Below are 16,449 nucleotides of genomic sequence, written 5' to 3'. Positions count from 1 at the left end.
AAGTCACAGTTGCTAAGAGACTAGATCTTAAATGCTCTCACCACAAAAATGAAATAATAATTTTGTGACTTGATAGAGGTGTTAACTAACACTATGATACTAATCAGGTGATAATCATATTACAATATAATAATGTATCAAATCAATACACTGTACACTTTAACTTTACAAAATGTTAATAATAGCTCAATAAAAAATTTAAAAAATAAAAGTCTAGTATATCTTTTGAATGGATAAAAAACCATTAAGGCAATATCAAAATTACCCAAAGAACTAAACAGTTTCATCAGCACCACTAAATTAATACACTAGCTTGCAAGGAAATGATGTACATTGGAAATCTATTCTACTATGTTGGCATATGCAAATAATGAAAACCATAGAAATTCCGTGTTATTAATAGTTATAGATCAAACATAAGGAAGTAAGGCAGAGTGAAGATTCTAAATATGCTTTAGACATGTGGCATAAACTAAATTGAGATTATAACTTCATTTTTTATAGACAATTCCACATACAAAAGATTCTTGGCAGAACTTCTCACTGCCAATAAAGAATGTCTTTACACATTATCAGTGTTTGTTAGCTAAGTGGAAAGGAGTTCTAACAAAAATTCATAGTAGGAAATTTCATCAAAATTGATCTTTTACTCTGCATCCCTGGTGGCTCAGATGGTAAAGAATCTGACCGCAGTGTGGAAGAACCAGGTTTGATCCCTGGGTCACGAAGATACCCCAGAGTAGGAAATAGCAACCCACTCCAGTATGCTTGGCTGGAGAATTCCATAGACAGAGGACCCTGGTGGGCTATAGTCCATGAGACCAGAAATAGCTGGCAAGAGACCACCTGATGCGAAGAGCTGACTCATTTGAAAAGACCCTAACGCATGAGATTGAGGGCAGGAGGAGAAGGGGACCACAGAGGACAAGATGGTTGGATGGCATCACCGACTCAATGGACATGAGTTTGGGTGAACTTCGGGAGTTGGTGATGGACAGAGAGGTCTGGTGTGCTGCGGTCCATGGGGTCCCTAAGAGTTGGACATGACTGAGCGACTGAACTGAACTGAGTGATGAACACTTTCACTTTCTGCTTCCCTAGCTCAGTTTCTTGACATTAATTACTTAGTTGTTTGGGGTAACAGGATATGGTCTCAGTTTACTCCATAATATCAAGATTAAAGCTCTGAGAAATGGTGTCCAGTAAGATTCTGCTCTTCAGACAAAAGAGCCAACATTTAGCTGGATTAGAAGCAGAAATCCCCTAGCATGAATAGTTTAAGTGGCCCTTATCACGTTACGCAGCTTGGCACCTAAAATGATTACTCAGGCAAAAGGAGAATCTACAGGTAGAATTACAGAGATCACTTCGAATACCAATAGGAAAAATTATGAATTAAAATAAGAGCAAAAATCCCATTTTACAGGTTGACCTTTAATATCGGCCTAACCAACACATTAACAGAAGGTAGGATTACGTAATTTTTAAAAAATCAAACATGTATGTCAACTTTATAATCATCCAATATTTTGAAAATCTATTAGGACACAAATATAATCATATTTAAAATTTCTCCAAAATAAAAAAGAACATTTATAAAAGAATGCATATATGTGTATAACTGAGTCACTCTGCTGTATAGCAGAAATTAGCACAGCATTGTAAATCAACTATACGTCAACAAAAAAATTTTTTTGATGGAAACAACCAAGTACATCTTGCATTCAACTTAAATAAGTTTAAAATCATCTTACCTGTGTAAAAAGTATAAACTGAGCAAATTGCCAGGGAAGCATAAAAGCAACATTGGAAAGGCAGAGTGCAATAAAGTGCCTTCTGCTATTGTTCGTGGTCCTTAATGAAGAGAATTGACACCAATAAGTTTTACTATATATAAAAGTAGCCTATCATTGAACCGAAAGACTGGTTGCAAAATGTTAAAATCTAATGATCCCCTTACCTTTGATGTAAGATAACAAAATACAGTTAACTTTTAAAAACACATTAAAAAGAACAAAATATTTGAATTATAAAAATGCTTATAATAAAACAATCAAAATTAGAGCTTTAAATAAGATATTGTATCTAGTTTATTAGTTAAGTATTTTAAACATATAGCACAATAATTACAGTCATTATTTTGTAGTTAATTTTTAATGGAGTATAATCCATAAAAATAATGAATCACACTTCTATATACCTAAAACTAATACAATACTGTAAAACAACTATATTCAACTAAAATTTATTTTCCTTTAACGATGCATGACATTAGACATTTAATACTCCATCAAGAAGGTCAGAAAATAGAATGTGAACTGACTTTGCATACCTCGAGATATTTATATTATACGAGCAGCAGTAGCTTTCATATACCACCACTTTTAAGTTTTGAAAAATGTTAAGTGCTGGTGAAATTATAAGCTAATGACTAAGGGAGAAATTTAAAGGTCATTTTCAACAATGACTTCAAAGGAATGATTCTGGAATACAGTTAAATTAATGCATATTGAAATTTAAACTGTCCATTTTTCAATTATGCCATGTATCAGTAACCAATACCTTTTGCCATATAAGACTTTAATATCTTTTAGAATATGAAAAAAAGAAATGCAAACATTTTGTGTACATTATAAAATTCTGTTATTTTTCTAAAGGTGATACACTGTTATAATATGGTACATAAATTTTTAAAAGTAAAAATTTTAATGATCACACTTTAGTAATATAGCACAAAATATATTAAGTACTCAGTTATGGTTATAAAATAAAAATTACTTTTGACTAAAGTCCATCCTAAAGGAAATCAGTCCTGAATATTCATTGGAAAGACTGACGCTGAAGCTGAAACTCCAATACTTTGACCACTTGACGCAAAGAGCTCACTCATTTGAAAAGACCCTGATGCTGGGAAAGATTGAGGGCAGGAGGAATGGGGGATGACAGAGGATGAGATGGTTGGATGGCATCACCGACTCAATGGACATGAATTTGAGTAAGCTCTGGGAGCTGGTGATGGACAGGGAGGCTTGGCGAGCTGTAGTCCATGGGGTCACAAAGAGTCGGACACAACTCAGTGACTAAACTGAACTGAACTGAAAGCATGGAGTATAACACGTGCATTCCAGCATACAATTCTAAGTGTTCTAATTCACGTATTTCCTTCCATGAAATATCTGCCTGGCCAGACTAATATCTCTTCAAAAAATTTAAACAAATGGAAAATAAATGGATAAAAATTAGATTCCCAAATCCAAATTCAATCCAAAAAAAACCTTCCATGTACGTAAAGTAGTCTGCACCTTTTTAAAGGTTGTTACTACCCCAGTTTCCCTTTATATATCTTCTTTAAGTGAACATATAAGGGGCTTTAAATGGCTACAAGACAGTGTGCTAAGTGCTCCATGGTTAAAGAGATAAATGTAGCATGGTCTCTGTTTTTCAGTGGCATTTTACTATATTAAGTGTATATTCAGACATTTGTGTATGTGTGCTGTATTAACAAATTTATGGTTTTCAGAAATAAAGCAGATGCACACACATGATCTTAATATGGGCAAAATCTGAAGGGTACTAATAAGTGATCATTAATAATGATCACTATCCTATTTCTCTGGGAGTTTGGAGGGGACAGTGATCACTATTTCATTCAGTGATAGATCTCAATAACATTCTATGAAACCTATCTATGTGATAAAGTTATTTATAGCATTCTACTATTTATGCTTCTGATGTTGTTGCTCAGACTTTCAAATTTTCTGACATGCTTATAACGTTAATCCCAACCAAAATATATGTCCAGGAAAATAAGATGAGATGAAACCTCGGTTAAACCTATAGAAATATCTGTAGTTCAGAAATATTAATAAACATATGAACATAGATACTCCTTATCTAACTCAGAATTTCTCAAATTCATTTGTGCATCAAACACTTATTTCATGCTTCATCAAAACCACAGATTGGAGAACAATGAGTCAGAGTACAAGAGGATTGAGGGGAAAAAGTATTAGCTTCTCAAAACCCTTTGAATCTTTCTTGTTGTTCAGCGGCTATGTCATGTTCGACTCTGACCCCATGGATTGCAGCACTCCAGGCCTCCCTGACCCTCACTATCTCCTGGAGTTTGCCCAAGTTCACGTCCACTGAATGAATTGGTGCTGGCACCCATTTCATCCTCTGTCGCCCTCTTCTCCTTTTGCCTTCAATCTTTCCCAGCACCAGGGTCTTTTCCAATGAGTCTGCTCTTTTCACCAGGTGGCCAAAGTACTGGAGCTTCAACTTCAGCATCAGTCCCTCCAATGAGTATTCAGGATTGATTTCCTTTAGGACTGACTGGTTTGATCTCCTTACTATCCAAGGGACTCTTGGGAGTCTTCTCCAATACCACAGTTCAAAAGCATCATATCTTTGGTGCTCTGCCTTCCTTATGGTCCACCTCTCATATCTGTACATGACTATTGGAAAGAACATGGCTTTGACTATATGGACCTTTGTCAGCAAAGTGATGTCTTTGCTTTTTAATACACTGCCTAGATTTGTCATAACTTTCCTTCCAAGAAGCAAGCTTCTTCTAATTTCAAGGCTGCAGTCATCATCTGCAGTGATTTTTAGAGCCCAAGAAGAGGAAAATTTGCCACTGCTTCCACTTTTCCCCCTTCTATTTGTCATAAAGTGATGGGACCAGATGCCATGACCTTGGGTTGTTTTTTTTTTTTAAATGCTGAGTGTTAAGCCAGTTTTTTCACTCTCCTTTCACCCTCATCAAGAGGCTCTTTAGTTCCTCTTCACTTTCTGCCATTGGAGTGGTATCACAGCTTATATGAGGCTGTGAGTATTTCTCCTGGCAATCTTGATTCCAGCTTGTAACTCATCCAGCCCAGCATTTTGCATTATGTACTCTGCACATAAGTTAAATAAGCAGGGTAACAATATGCAGGCTTGTCATACTCCTTTACTAATTTTGAACCAGTCAGTTTTTCCATGTAAGGTTCTAACTGTTGTAGGTTTCTCAAGAGACAAGTAAGATGGTCTGGTATTCCCATATGTTTAAGAATTTTCCACAGTTTGTTTAGACCCACATAATAAAAAGTTTTAGTGTAGTCAGTGAAACAGAAATACATGTTTTTCTGGAATTCCCTTGCTTTCTCCATGATCCAATGAATGTTGGCAATTTGATCTCTGGTTCCTTTGCCTTTTCTAAACCTAGCTTGTACATCTGGAAGTTCTCAATTCATGTACTGCTGAAGCCTACCTTAAAGGATTTTGAGCATAAGCTTACTAGCAGGGAAAGTGAGCACAGTTGTCCAGTAGTTCGAACATTTTTCAACACAGACCTTCTTTGGAATTGGGATGAAGACTTACCTTTTCCAGTCTGGTGGCCACTACTGGGTTTTCCAAATTTGCTGACATATTGAGTGCAGTAGTTCAACAGCCTTATCTTTTAGGATTTGAAATAGTTCAGGAATTCCATCACCTCCACTGCTTTATTGGTAGTGTCCAACTACTCAGTCATGTCCAACTCTTTGCGACCCCATGGAATTCTCTAGGCCAGAATACTAGAGTGGGTAGCCTTTCCCTTCTCCAGGGGATCTTCCTGACCCAGGAATAGAACTGGGGTCTCCTGCATTGCAGGTGGATTCTTTACCAATTGAGCTATCAGGGAAGCCCCTTATTGGTAGCAATGCTTCCTCAAGCCCACTTGACTTCACACTCCAGGGTGTCTGGCTCTAGGTGAATGACCACAGCTTTATGGGCATCTGGGTCATTAAGACCTTTTTTGTACAGTTCTTTTGTGTATTCTTGCCACCACCTCTTTTTAATCTCTTCTGACTCTGTTAGGTCTTTACCATTTCTGTCCTTTATCGTGCCCATCCTTGGATGAAATGTTCCTTTGATATCTTCAATTGTTTTGACAAGATCTCCAGTCTTTCCCATTCTATTGTTTTCTTCTATTTCTTTGCATTGTTCAATGAAGAAGCCTTCTTGTCTCTCCCTGCTATTCTCTGGAACTCTGCATTCAGTTGGGTATATCTTTCCCTATCTCCCTTGCTTTCTGCTTCTCTTCTTCCTTCAGCTATTTGTAAAGCCTCCTCAGACTGCCACTTTGCCTTCTTGATTTCTTTTTCTTTGGGATGGTTTTGGTCACTGTCTCCTGTATGAACCTCCGTCCATAGTCCTTCAGGCACTCTGTTCAGTAGATCTAATCCCTTGAATCTGTTGTCATCTCCACTGTATAATCATAAGGGATTGGATTTAGGTCATACCTGAATAGCCTAGTAGTTTTGCCACCTTTCTTTAGCTAAAGCCTGAATTTTCCTATAAACAGCTGATGATCTCAGCCACAGTCAGCTCCAGGTCTTGTTTTTGCCGACTGTATAGAACTTCTCGATCTTCAGCTGCAAAGAATACAATCAATCTGATTTTGGTATTGACCATTTAGTGATGTCCATGTATAGAGTCATCTCTTGTGTTGTTGGAAAAGGGTGTTTGCTATCACCAGTACATTCTCTTGGCAGAATTCAGTTAGGCTTTGCCCCGCTTCTTCATTTTGTGCTGCAAGGCCAAACTTGCCTGTTATCCTAGGTATCTCTTGACTTCTTACTTTTGCATCCCAATCCCCTATGATGAAAAGGACATCTTTTATGTTGTTAGTTCCAGAAGGCCTTGTAGGTCTTCATAGAACTGGTCAACTTCAGCTTCTTCAGCATCAGTGGTTGTGACATGGACTCGGATTACTGTGATGCTGAATGGATTACTGTGATACTTGAAACTTTACCAAATATATATATGATCACATACATATTGGTTTATTAAAACATAATGTAATTATCTAAAATCTGTAGCCTAAACTATTTTAAGTGGAAAGCAATTTTTTTACATAGTGATTTTAGATTTTTTTAAAACTGGACACAATTTAATTTTGAATAATATTTAAAAACTGAACCTAAATTTAGTAACTATAACAATAGGTTGAAGTAATTTTGAGAAACTCATAATGTGTCTAGATTTGTTTTACAAATTAAAATTACCTGAGAATCACAGTTAAGATGTACATCTGAAGTACAAGAAACGGATATGAAAAACTTTCCCGGAGAGGTGGTGTCCACATCACCCGAGTGGCCTGAAATCAATAAAATGCTTACTTTACTCTATGTTCCATTGCAATAAACATCATTAATTAATAATCATGGGTAGGTTGGCCTTGGCTGGTCTTAGTAATTTTCGTATTAGGCTTATTTATTTCTGAATACCTGTATAGCTTCTCAGTTTTTGAAGTACTCTTATAGGACATAGTCACTAGGTAGAGAGCCATTAATTACCAAGTCCAGAAACAAGTGAAAGATAGATCAGGTCAAATGTAAGGACACCCAAAGGACAAAGAAGATGATAGGGTTAGGAGCAGTGAGGATTCTGCGAACAACAAGCCAGATCCACATTCCAGCTCTGCAGTGATAACTGTGGCACCCCAGGGCTTTGGGATTTATGCACGCTCAGAAAAAAATTAACAAATGTCACCTAGGGCATTCACAAACACCAAGAGTTTGTACATGACAAGTATAATGAGTACAGACATACTCTATAAATAATTAAGATTGTCTTTGAATTTGTGAAATATACCTTTGGAAGAGTTAACTGCAAACTTCTAAAAACAACAAGGAGTATTTGGGAATCACTGATATGATGTTTATAACCTAAGTGTTAATTATCAATAAATTTCATACAGTCTTTAAAACTATTTTCAAGACAAATGGGACTGTGATCTCATGGACTGTAGCCAGTCAGGCTCCTCTGTCCATGGAACTCTGCAGACAAGAATACTGGAGTGGGTAGCCATTCTCTTCTCCAGAAAATCTTCCCAACCCAGGGGTTGAACTGGGGTCTCCAGCGCAGCAGGCAGATTCATTACCATCTGAGCCACCAGGTAAACCCAGATAAATGGATGGGAATAGTACAAAATTTTATATAAAGAATTCTGAAATTCTAGAAAAGAATCTAAATCTAAACTCTTATAACCTTGCAAGAGTCTTAAAATTCATTGCTCTTCCTACAGGAAACCAAATTGTAAACCTTGGAAGATGAATTACACACAATATGTATAAGAAGATTAAAACATAATGCATACTCAAAAGAAAAGCCTTGTCTTTGCATAAAGACAAGACACATTTTTTTTGTATAACACATTGTTGACTGACAATATATTTAAGTTAATACATTTAAGATATTTATGTATAATTTTATGATTCCCTTCCCAGGTGGTGCTAGTGGGAAACAACCTGCCTGTCAATGCAGGAGATGTGAGATACAGGCTCGATCCTTGAGTCGGAAAGATCCCCTGGAGGAAGGCACGGCAACCTACTCTAGTATTCTTGCCTGGAGAATCCCATGGACAGAGGAGCCTGGCAGACTACAGTCCACAGGGTCACACACAATCGGACATGACTGAAGCAACTTAGCACACATTGGTCTAACTGATTTTTTAAAAATAACTGCGTATCTACTTTTCCCAACGTAATGGATACAGACTTCTATCCTATACAATCTCTGCCATAAGATATTACATATTTTGATTCCAAAAACTAGCAGTCAAGATTCTTCCACTTTTCACTGCCAAAACCTCAGCATCTAACACAGAACCTGGCACACATTTTATACTTGTTTTGTTGAATAAATCTATCATATTCTAAATAAGTTTTCATGAGTTCTTTTTAGGTGAATCCTGTTTTGGTGGACTGAGTTACTAAGTTAATTTCTGTTTTGAATTCATCTTGTGTTATTAAAAGGATCATGAAATAATAGAAGTGAGGTTTTAGAGCCAGAGAGAAGGATAAGAGGAAACCCAGCTTCATCATGGAGTCAACGTGGAATCTTGACTTTGTAATTTAACCACTCCAAATTTCAATTTCATATCTTCTACTATGAAGATATCAACCACCTCTCTAAAAAGTCTGATGGAAGTATATGAGATAATGTATATAAGGTGCCTGAACTCAACAAGTATAATATTTCCTTTTTCTACAAAATATATGTAACACATATACATGCTAAAAACCAGGCAAGATATTTTACATCATAAATTCTAATTACTATGTAAAAATGTGGATCAACATGATCAAAATAACAACTTACAACACAACGTTCTTCAAAATATTGCAAAGTCCTAAGTAAGATACAATTAAATACTACTTTAATATACTGCCCCTTCTATTTCTAAAAATTATTTTCTAGAAAACAAACCTCTCCATGGTTGAAAAAGTAGCATAAAACTGTAATTATACCTCCAAGTTGAGTCCCACTGTAAAAAAAATATATATACAATCAAAATTCATGTAAAATATAGTGACTTTTTCACAAAATTATTTTAGATTTTAAAATGGCACAATACTAAACCATATAAAATAACAATAAAAATTGCAAAAGTACTCATGTAGTTGATATTTTACTCTTGAATGTATAAGGATCCAAAGTATAGATATAAAGTAGTCTGAATCTTACAATTTATTGTATTTAAAATATTTTCTAAGTATAATCTTAGATGTGAACATAAAATATTTTTTAACACAGGACAGCATTTTAAAGTGTATATACTCCGTTCTTTGAATATTCTGAGTGGAGGAAAATTTTTGTCATCAAATTGGATATCAGTGACTTGAAGATGAAGAGTCTAACAGTTTCATTTAGCAGTAACTGAACCATCTTCTAAGTCACTTCAGCCGTGTCCGACTCTCTGCGACCCCATAGACGGCAGCCCACCAGGCTCCCCCGTCCCTGGGATTCTCCAGGCAAGAACACTGGAATGGGTTGCTATTTCCTTCTCCAATGCATGAAAGTGAAAAGTGAAAGTAAAGTCGCTCAGTCGTGTCCAACCCTCAGCGACCCCATGGACTGCAGCTTAGCAGGCTCCTCCGTCCATGGGATTTTCCAGGCAGGAGTATTGGAGTGGGGTGCCATTGCCTTCTCCGAACCGAACCATCTAAACTACTGCAAATATTCTTTGCTGAGTCCCAACAAACAACATTGTAGAATATAAAACTCAGATCAAGGATGCCTGATAATTATCAAAGATGAAGAACCATTTCTTAAGGTTGCCTTTCTTTAAAGTATTGTTCATCATTATACACACAACTTCACACTCTCAAGACAAATACTGGTTTAATGACTGAAAAAAGGAGAAGAATGAGTTCAACAAAACAAGCAGAGGAAAGCCAGTTGGAAGTAATTTACCTTGAAGAGATTTTCACTAAGGGAAATTCAAAGGGCACACTTTGGAGAAGGAATTGAGAGGAAGAAGGTATGAGAAGCAAGAATAAATGCTGCATATAGAAACTAGGAACATGTAGATAAATCTAAAGAAGACTCGACAACATAAAAGAAACAGTGGTGACTACTGTGGAGGGGTACTATAAGTACTAAACTTCTAATTATTATAGTTAGAATAATTATAAGATGCTAGGAACTGTTTTCAAGTACAATGTTCTAAATTCCTTGTATTGATCAAAAAGCAGAGGAAAGATATCAATCAATTTTAGACTTGGTCAAGTTAAATATGCATGTTTAAGTTTTATCTTTAACCACCAAAAGAATAGAAACAGAATACCTGTGTCCCAAGTTAGTGCCCACAGGGGGAGAGTAGCCATGGTTAAGAAACAGAAAATTTCTCCCCAAACCCCTATTTCTTTTGTTCCTCATATGCCATAGTTTCTAGTCTCCTCACAATTTTGGTGACACTTTTATAGTCAGCAAATGTTATATCGACATATCCTTCTTAAAGACTGGAGCTTAATAAAGTATTGATATCCTGGAACTGTGTAACTAATTTACAGAAGACTGTCACCTCATGGGTAGCTTTCCTAATGAAAAATACTAAGTTTTAAAATGTCTTGGTCTAGTGTAAAATTTTCCAAATTTGAAAAAAGTATAATAAATACAAACTATTGTTTAAAATAGAACATCTTAAAGCCTGTGAGCATAATCTAAAAGCAATTCTTTTCCCTCAAAATACTGATGAGTTTATATATTTTTCTATATAGCATATATATGGAAAAGTGCATTAAGGTTTTCAGATAGTTTACAGAACACTTATAAAGTGAATATTCTTTTAACCACCATATGTCGCTGAAATAGGAAACAGATCACATTCTGACACCTCACATGCCATCCCTTGAGACAGGCACTATCCTGAGTTTTGTAATTATCAACATAACTGCTTCTATATGCATCATACTATCACTTACTTTTAGCTGTATTCAAACTTTATACAAATATAATTTTGCAGTATTTTCAAATCTTGTACCTGCTTTGATTCATTCAACATTATATTTGTAAGATTTTTTTCCACGTTGATGTTTGTACCTATAGCTCATTCATTCTCACTGTTGTATAATATTTCCCTATACTAATAAACTTACAATGTGTACATTTCTCTGTGGAGGGATGTTTAAGTTGTTTTTAGTTTGGAGTTACTACAATGATGTTATGTTATTGTACATACTTTCTGGTGTACATGTAGAAGAGTTTCTTAGGCATATTTACTTCAAACTGGAATTGCTGAATTATAAGGTATATACATCTTCAAATGATTAGATAATGCACTATGTTTTTCCAAAATAGTTGTACTAATTGATATGTCCACCAACCGGGGATAAAAGTTCCTGTTGTCAATTTTCCCAACCCAGGGATTGAACCCAGGTCTCCTCCTTTGCAGGCAGATTCTTTACCATCTGAGCCAGCAGAGAAGCCCTTTGTCAATCTAGTAGATGTGAGATAGTATCTCACTGTGGTTAAAATGAGTATTTTCCTGATAATTAATATGGTGATCAACTTTATATACATTTGTTGGCAATCTGGAACTCTTCTGGAAGATGTCTTTCCATATTTTTTCCAGTTTTCAATTGGGTGGTCTTATTTTGTCTACCTCCTAGACTATAAATTCCATAAGGACAGGGATTATTTGTTTTTGTATTCCTAGCTCCTATAGAATAGTGCTCTCAGTCACAGCAGGCATCTAATAATAATTGTCAAATTAATGAGCGTAAGTTTGGATACCACATCCATAAGTCTGGATTACCCTACAAGGATAAAAAGGAGGCCTTTTAATATCTTAAAGACTTTATTTTAGTGACTAGCTCTAGTTTGAGGCTGCGTATTTGGCTAAACTTTTGAAAAAAATAAAATCTGAAAGTTTCCATCTGTTAGTCAATTAATCTTGTTAATTATCCTTTTAATTTAATCAACAAATGTCAGAAAGTCCACAGAAATATCTTTTAATACAGTAATCTTACCTCAGGTAAGCACCATACATGAAGAACAATCCCATCATTATTCCATTTAAAATAAAAATCACACCAACATAAAAGCAAGCAGGGTCTCCCAATCCTTTGAAAAGACACAGATTATTAAGTATTTAATGAGTAAATGACTATATAGCAATTGAGCATAATTATCTCAGTGTTTTGTAATCAAGAGCTCATGAATTAGCTGAAAGCTCTGTGGCTCAGACTGCTGCTCTATTTAATAGTTACATTAGTACTTTCCCCATACATGAGGTATTATTGGTTACATTCGTATTTTTCTCCACCGAAGTATTCTCATACTGTAATGATTAGTTGGTGCTGCATTTTATTTAGGTGATGCTCCTATTGTTCAGTGTCTAGAACTGTCTGTAGAGTTACTTGATAAATCACAAGAGAAAATCCACTACATTAATTTTATCCTGGATGACTAAGATACGGCCCCTGACCTTAAGGCGCAGCTTTAGTCTATGGGAGATAAACTGATCCATTACTATGTATAGCCAGGACCATAATACTTAATACATTCCATGTATAAACACCATGTACATGGGATATACTGACACAGACATAATCCACTAGGTGCTTTTCCACTATCATCTCACATAATACTCAGAACAAATCTTTGAAATTACCTGGTGTGAAAATAACATTTTTCAGTGGCTGAGAAAACAACACAGAAAACTTAACCTGCCAAAAGTTATTTAGGTAACTGGTGGAGCCAGGATTTGAGGGCTAGCCTTTCTGATTTCTTCTACTTCTCTGATCATTCCTTTTTAGTCTGTCCTAATAATTCCTCTTCCTATACACACTCTCCTTCAACGTTGGACTACTTTAGGATCTGTCATATGCCCTCTTCTTTTCTAAGTCTGCATGTTCTCCTTAAGGAAATTCTTTCACTTCTGTGGTTCCAATTACCATCTACATACAGAAGATGCCAAGCCTACATTCAAATGAGAACTGTCTTTTTCCTGTATGTATGTACATAGGTAGCCACTTGACATCTCTACTTTGGAATCTCTCAGATACTTCAAATTAATGAACTAATTCAAACCTGCTATTTTTATAATGTTTCTTACCAATTTGAATGGAAGGATTCAATTACTTAAGCCAGAAACCCAACAGTATTACATAAATCAGCCTCTTTCCTCTTTCCCATCAATCATCAAATCCTTTCATTTCTGCTTTCTCCTCTCTCTAAAATCCATTCATTTTCCAGTAAATCACTTGCTGAGAGCAAAGTAGTTTCCTACCTGGACTCACTGAATTCACTTTTGTCCTTTACTAATTATCTTTTCCATGTAATTGCCAAAATCATGTTTTAAAAGTAAAAATCTGTCAAAATTCTTATAATATCCTTAGCCAGTAAATGGTTCTTCATTATCTGACTCTTGTTTACATTCCAAACATCATTTCACACCATGTTTTCTTCTCTAACTGCTCAAGAAAGTCTAGCTTTCTTTCAATTCTCTCTTGCTTCAGAACTTCAGAATATGCTGGTCCCTATTCTCGAAACACTTCTCTTATCCTCAGCAATTTTATTTCCTTGTTTGTAATATCCACCACAGTTGTACCTGCTAACATCCCTCTTAAGCTGTAAAATCTATGCTGGTAAGGCCCCATGTTTACCAGGTTTATCTTAGGGTCCCAAGTGCCAATACTAACCTATCACTTGGTGGCAACTTAATAAATACCATAATAACATATATAAGGTGATTTTTTCCCATCCCTCGAAAAGGTTCTACCTTCCATGCTGGCCGAATCTCTCATTTTATGAGACATTCTCTCAATTCCTTTGAACAAAAAAGTTTAAATGTCCTCAAATATCCTCTACCACCACTGTTTTAGATATTATAAAGACCATCTGAGGGAATCAGTAAAAATGTAAGGGAAACATGAAAATACAGATTTACGATATATTCTGAGAACAGAATGTGATTGCACACAAGTTAATAGAAAAATATATATATATAAAACAATGTTGTAGGGAATATGAAAAAAAAAAACAACTATGTAAGTGTTCTGCAAGTAGATACATGTGATTGCAAATAAAAGTTTCAAGGTACAGCATCATACTTCATACAACATCATACATATAGATAGTAACAGTGCTAAATCACAAATATCTTGAATAGCAATGACAATTACAGATTCTGTAAAACTGTTAAATGATTCTAAAAGTGGTTCTCTGACAGAAATACTAACGTAGAAGATGTATATGAAGAACTATTCGTGGACTGTGAGAGCACAAAAAAGTAGAACTTCTAAAGTAACCTATTATTATATATGTCTTATTTTTAAATATTTATGCATGACTAAATTTTTACATTAACTTTATTAACTATTACAGATAGAACTGTGACTATTTGATCTACATCCCCCAAATTTACATATTCAAGCCACCTCAGAAACTTTTCTGTACCTTCTAAAATGAAGGAATGTCTTATAATCAGTATGACCTTACATAGAAATATATTAATATTCAAATTAAATTCCAAATTAATACCCATGTTAGTAAGTACACTGCCTTCTCAAAAAATTATTTTAAAGGGTAAAGGTAAATATTTAGGTGAATCAGTTCTATAATGTTTTTAAAGAAAAAAATCAATCATAGTAATTTATAATAATTCTTAGAGAGTCATAATATTATAAAATGTTTACATAAACATTAGTGACAATATACAGCAGCATTTTAGGAAGAAACATGCCTTCACAGCTTTGAACTTCATTTAGAGGTTCTATTCTGGTCACGTTCCAGCAGGTCTTAGTTTCTAACCCAAATAAATTCATTATTCCCACAAATGTGCGATAGCAGAAGGCTATAATCACCTAAAAAAGATAAAATAAAAAAGATAATAGATATACATTATCTTTATAATTATTCCAAAATATCATTTTATGATGGCTGCCTTTAACATTATAAACTTTGATGAATTTATTTAAATCATTTCATGTGGGAAACAGTCATTTAAAAAATTTTATATATACACACACACTATAAAGTTGTGTATTACTGAGTAATGCACAGCTACACAATTTATGTTGTGACTGACATCTCTGTAATATAGTCCTTTAAACAACTGAAACAGAATAGTAGCTGTAAAATCAAGCATTAAGTATATAATTAAAATATGAAGATAATTAATAGCAAACATACAAAGCTTTACAGGAGTATTTTATAACATTTCTCTTAGGCCCTTGAACTTATTCTCTTCATAGTCTAAAAACCAACTCATAGTCTATAAAACAACTGCATGTGGACTAATAGCTCCTATGCCCATTAAGCATTAACATTTGATTAAGCAGATTTAATTAACCAATCCTTCCCAATCTGAAATCTGCCTTAAAATTTTTAAAGACAAAGGAAATTAGCAACAAAAAATTACAAAAAAGTGCTGATTCCTGGGAGATTGTTTTAAAAAAATAATTTTATAGATTTGAGAAAAATAATGCAGATCACTGTGTGGGGGGGTGGGGGCGAGTTAAAAAATAAAGACTTCAAAGGGAAAGTAAAAATAACCTAGAACTGACTACTTTTACTATTTTGGTGACCATCCTTCCAGTTTCTCCCTAGGCACAAGACAATTAGCTAGTGTCACTGGGGCTTCCTTGTGGCACCAGTGACAAAGAACCTGCCTGCCCATGAAGGTTAGACGTAAGAGATGTAGGTTCGATCCCTGGGTTGGGAAGATCCCCTGGAAGAGGGCACAGCAACCCACTCCAATATTCTTGCCGAGAGAATCCCATGGACAGAGAAGCCTGACAGGCTGCAGTCCATAGTGTCACACAGGGTCGGACATGACTGAAGCGACTTAGCACGCACACATGCAGAGTTATTCACTGTACAATAAATATTATACAAGTAGTTAATGTAATACACATCAGTAAATATCATAAACAACTTTTCATGTATAATATAGATTTACTATATCACTTAATTTTGTAAAACTGACATTCTGCTAAAATTTATAACTTCTTGTGTATTTTTCACAAATGTACAAAAATTTGCCACATTAAATGTTTGTGAAAAATCTAGAATTATACTCCTTTATGAGATGTCATTCAATATAGGAAGAAAGCATGACTTTGAAGTCAAAATAAACAAAAAATTCTGATTCTGAAAGTTACAGTTTCTATGGTGTGAAATAATCCTTCAGCC

The 16,449-nt window shown here is 35.0% G+C and overlaps 1 protein-coding gene across 2 annotated transcripts in view; it reads right to left on the bottom strand.

Annotated features, from left to right (window-relative positions):
- DPY19L2 (dpy-19 like 2) overlaps positions 1 to 16,449 on the bottom strand; it is a 92,569-nt gene that overhangs the window by 54,223 nt on the left and 21,897 nt on the right. For both annotated transcript variants that reach the window (XM_061414158.1, XM_061414157.1), the window contains exons 5-9: positions 14,999 to 15,119; positions 12,282 to 12,375; positions 9,238 to 9,295; positions 7,032 to 7,123; positions 1,755 to 1,854 (exon numbers count right to left, since the gene is read on the bottom strand). In XM_061414158.1, coding sequence (XP_061270142.1) covers positions 1,755 to 1,854; positions 7,032 to 7,123; positions 9,238 to 9,295; positions 12,282 to 12,375; positions 14,999 to 15,119 — 465 coding nt within the window. The remainder of the gene's footprint in view (positions 1 to 1,754; positions 1,855 to 7,031; positions 7,124 to 9,237; positions 9,296 to 12,281; positions 12,376 to 14,998; positions 15,120 to 16,449) is intronic.

This window comes from Bos javanicus, chromosome 4 (assembly GCF_032452875.1).
Source record: "Bos javanicus breed banteng chromosome 4, ARS-OSU_banteng_1.0, whole genome shotgun sequence".
Lineage (NCBI taxonomy): Eukaryota > Metazoa > Chordata > Mammalia > Artiodactyla > Bovidae > Bos > Bos javanicus.
This window is presented reverse-complemented; position numbering and strand designations above follow the sequence as displayed.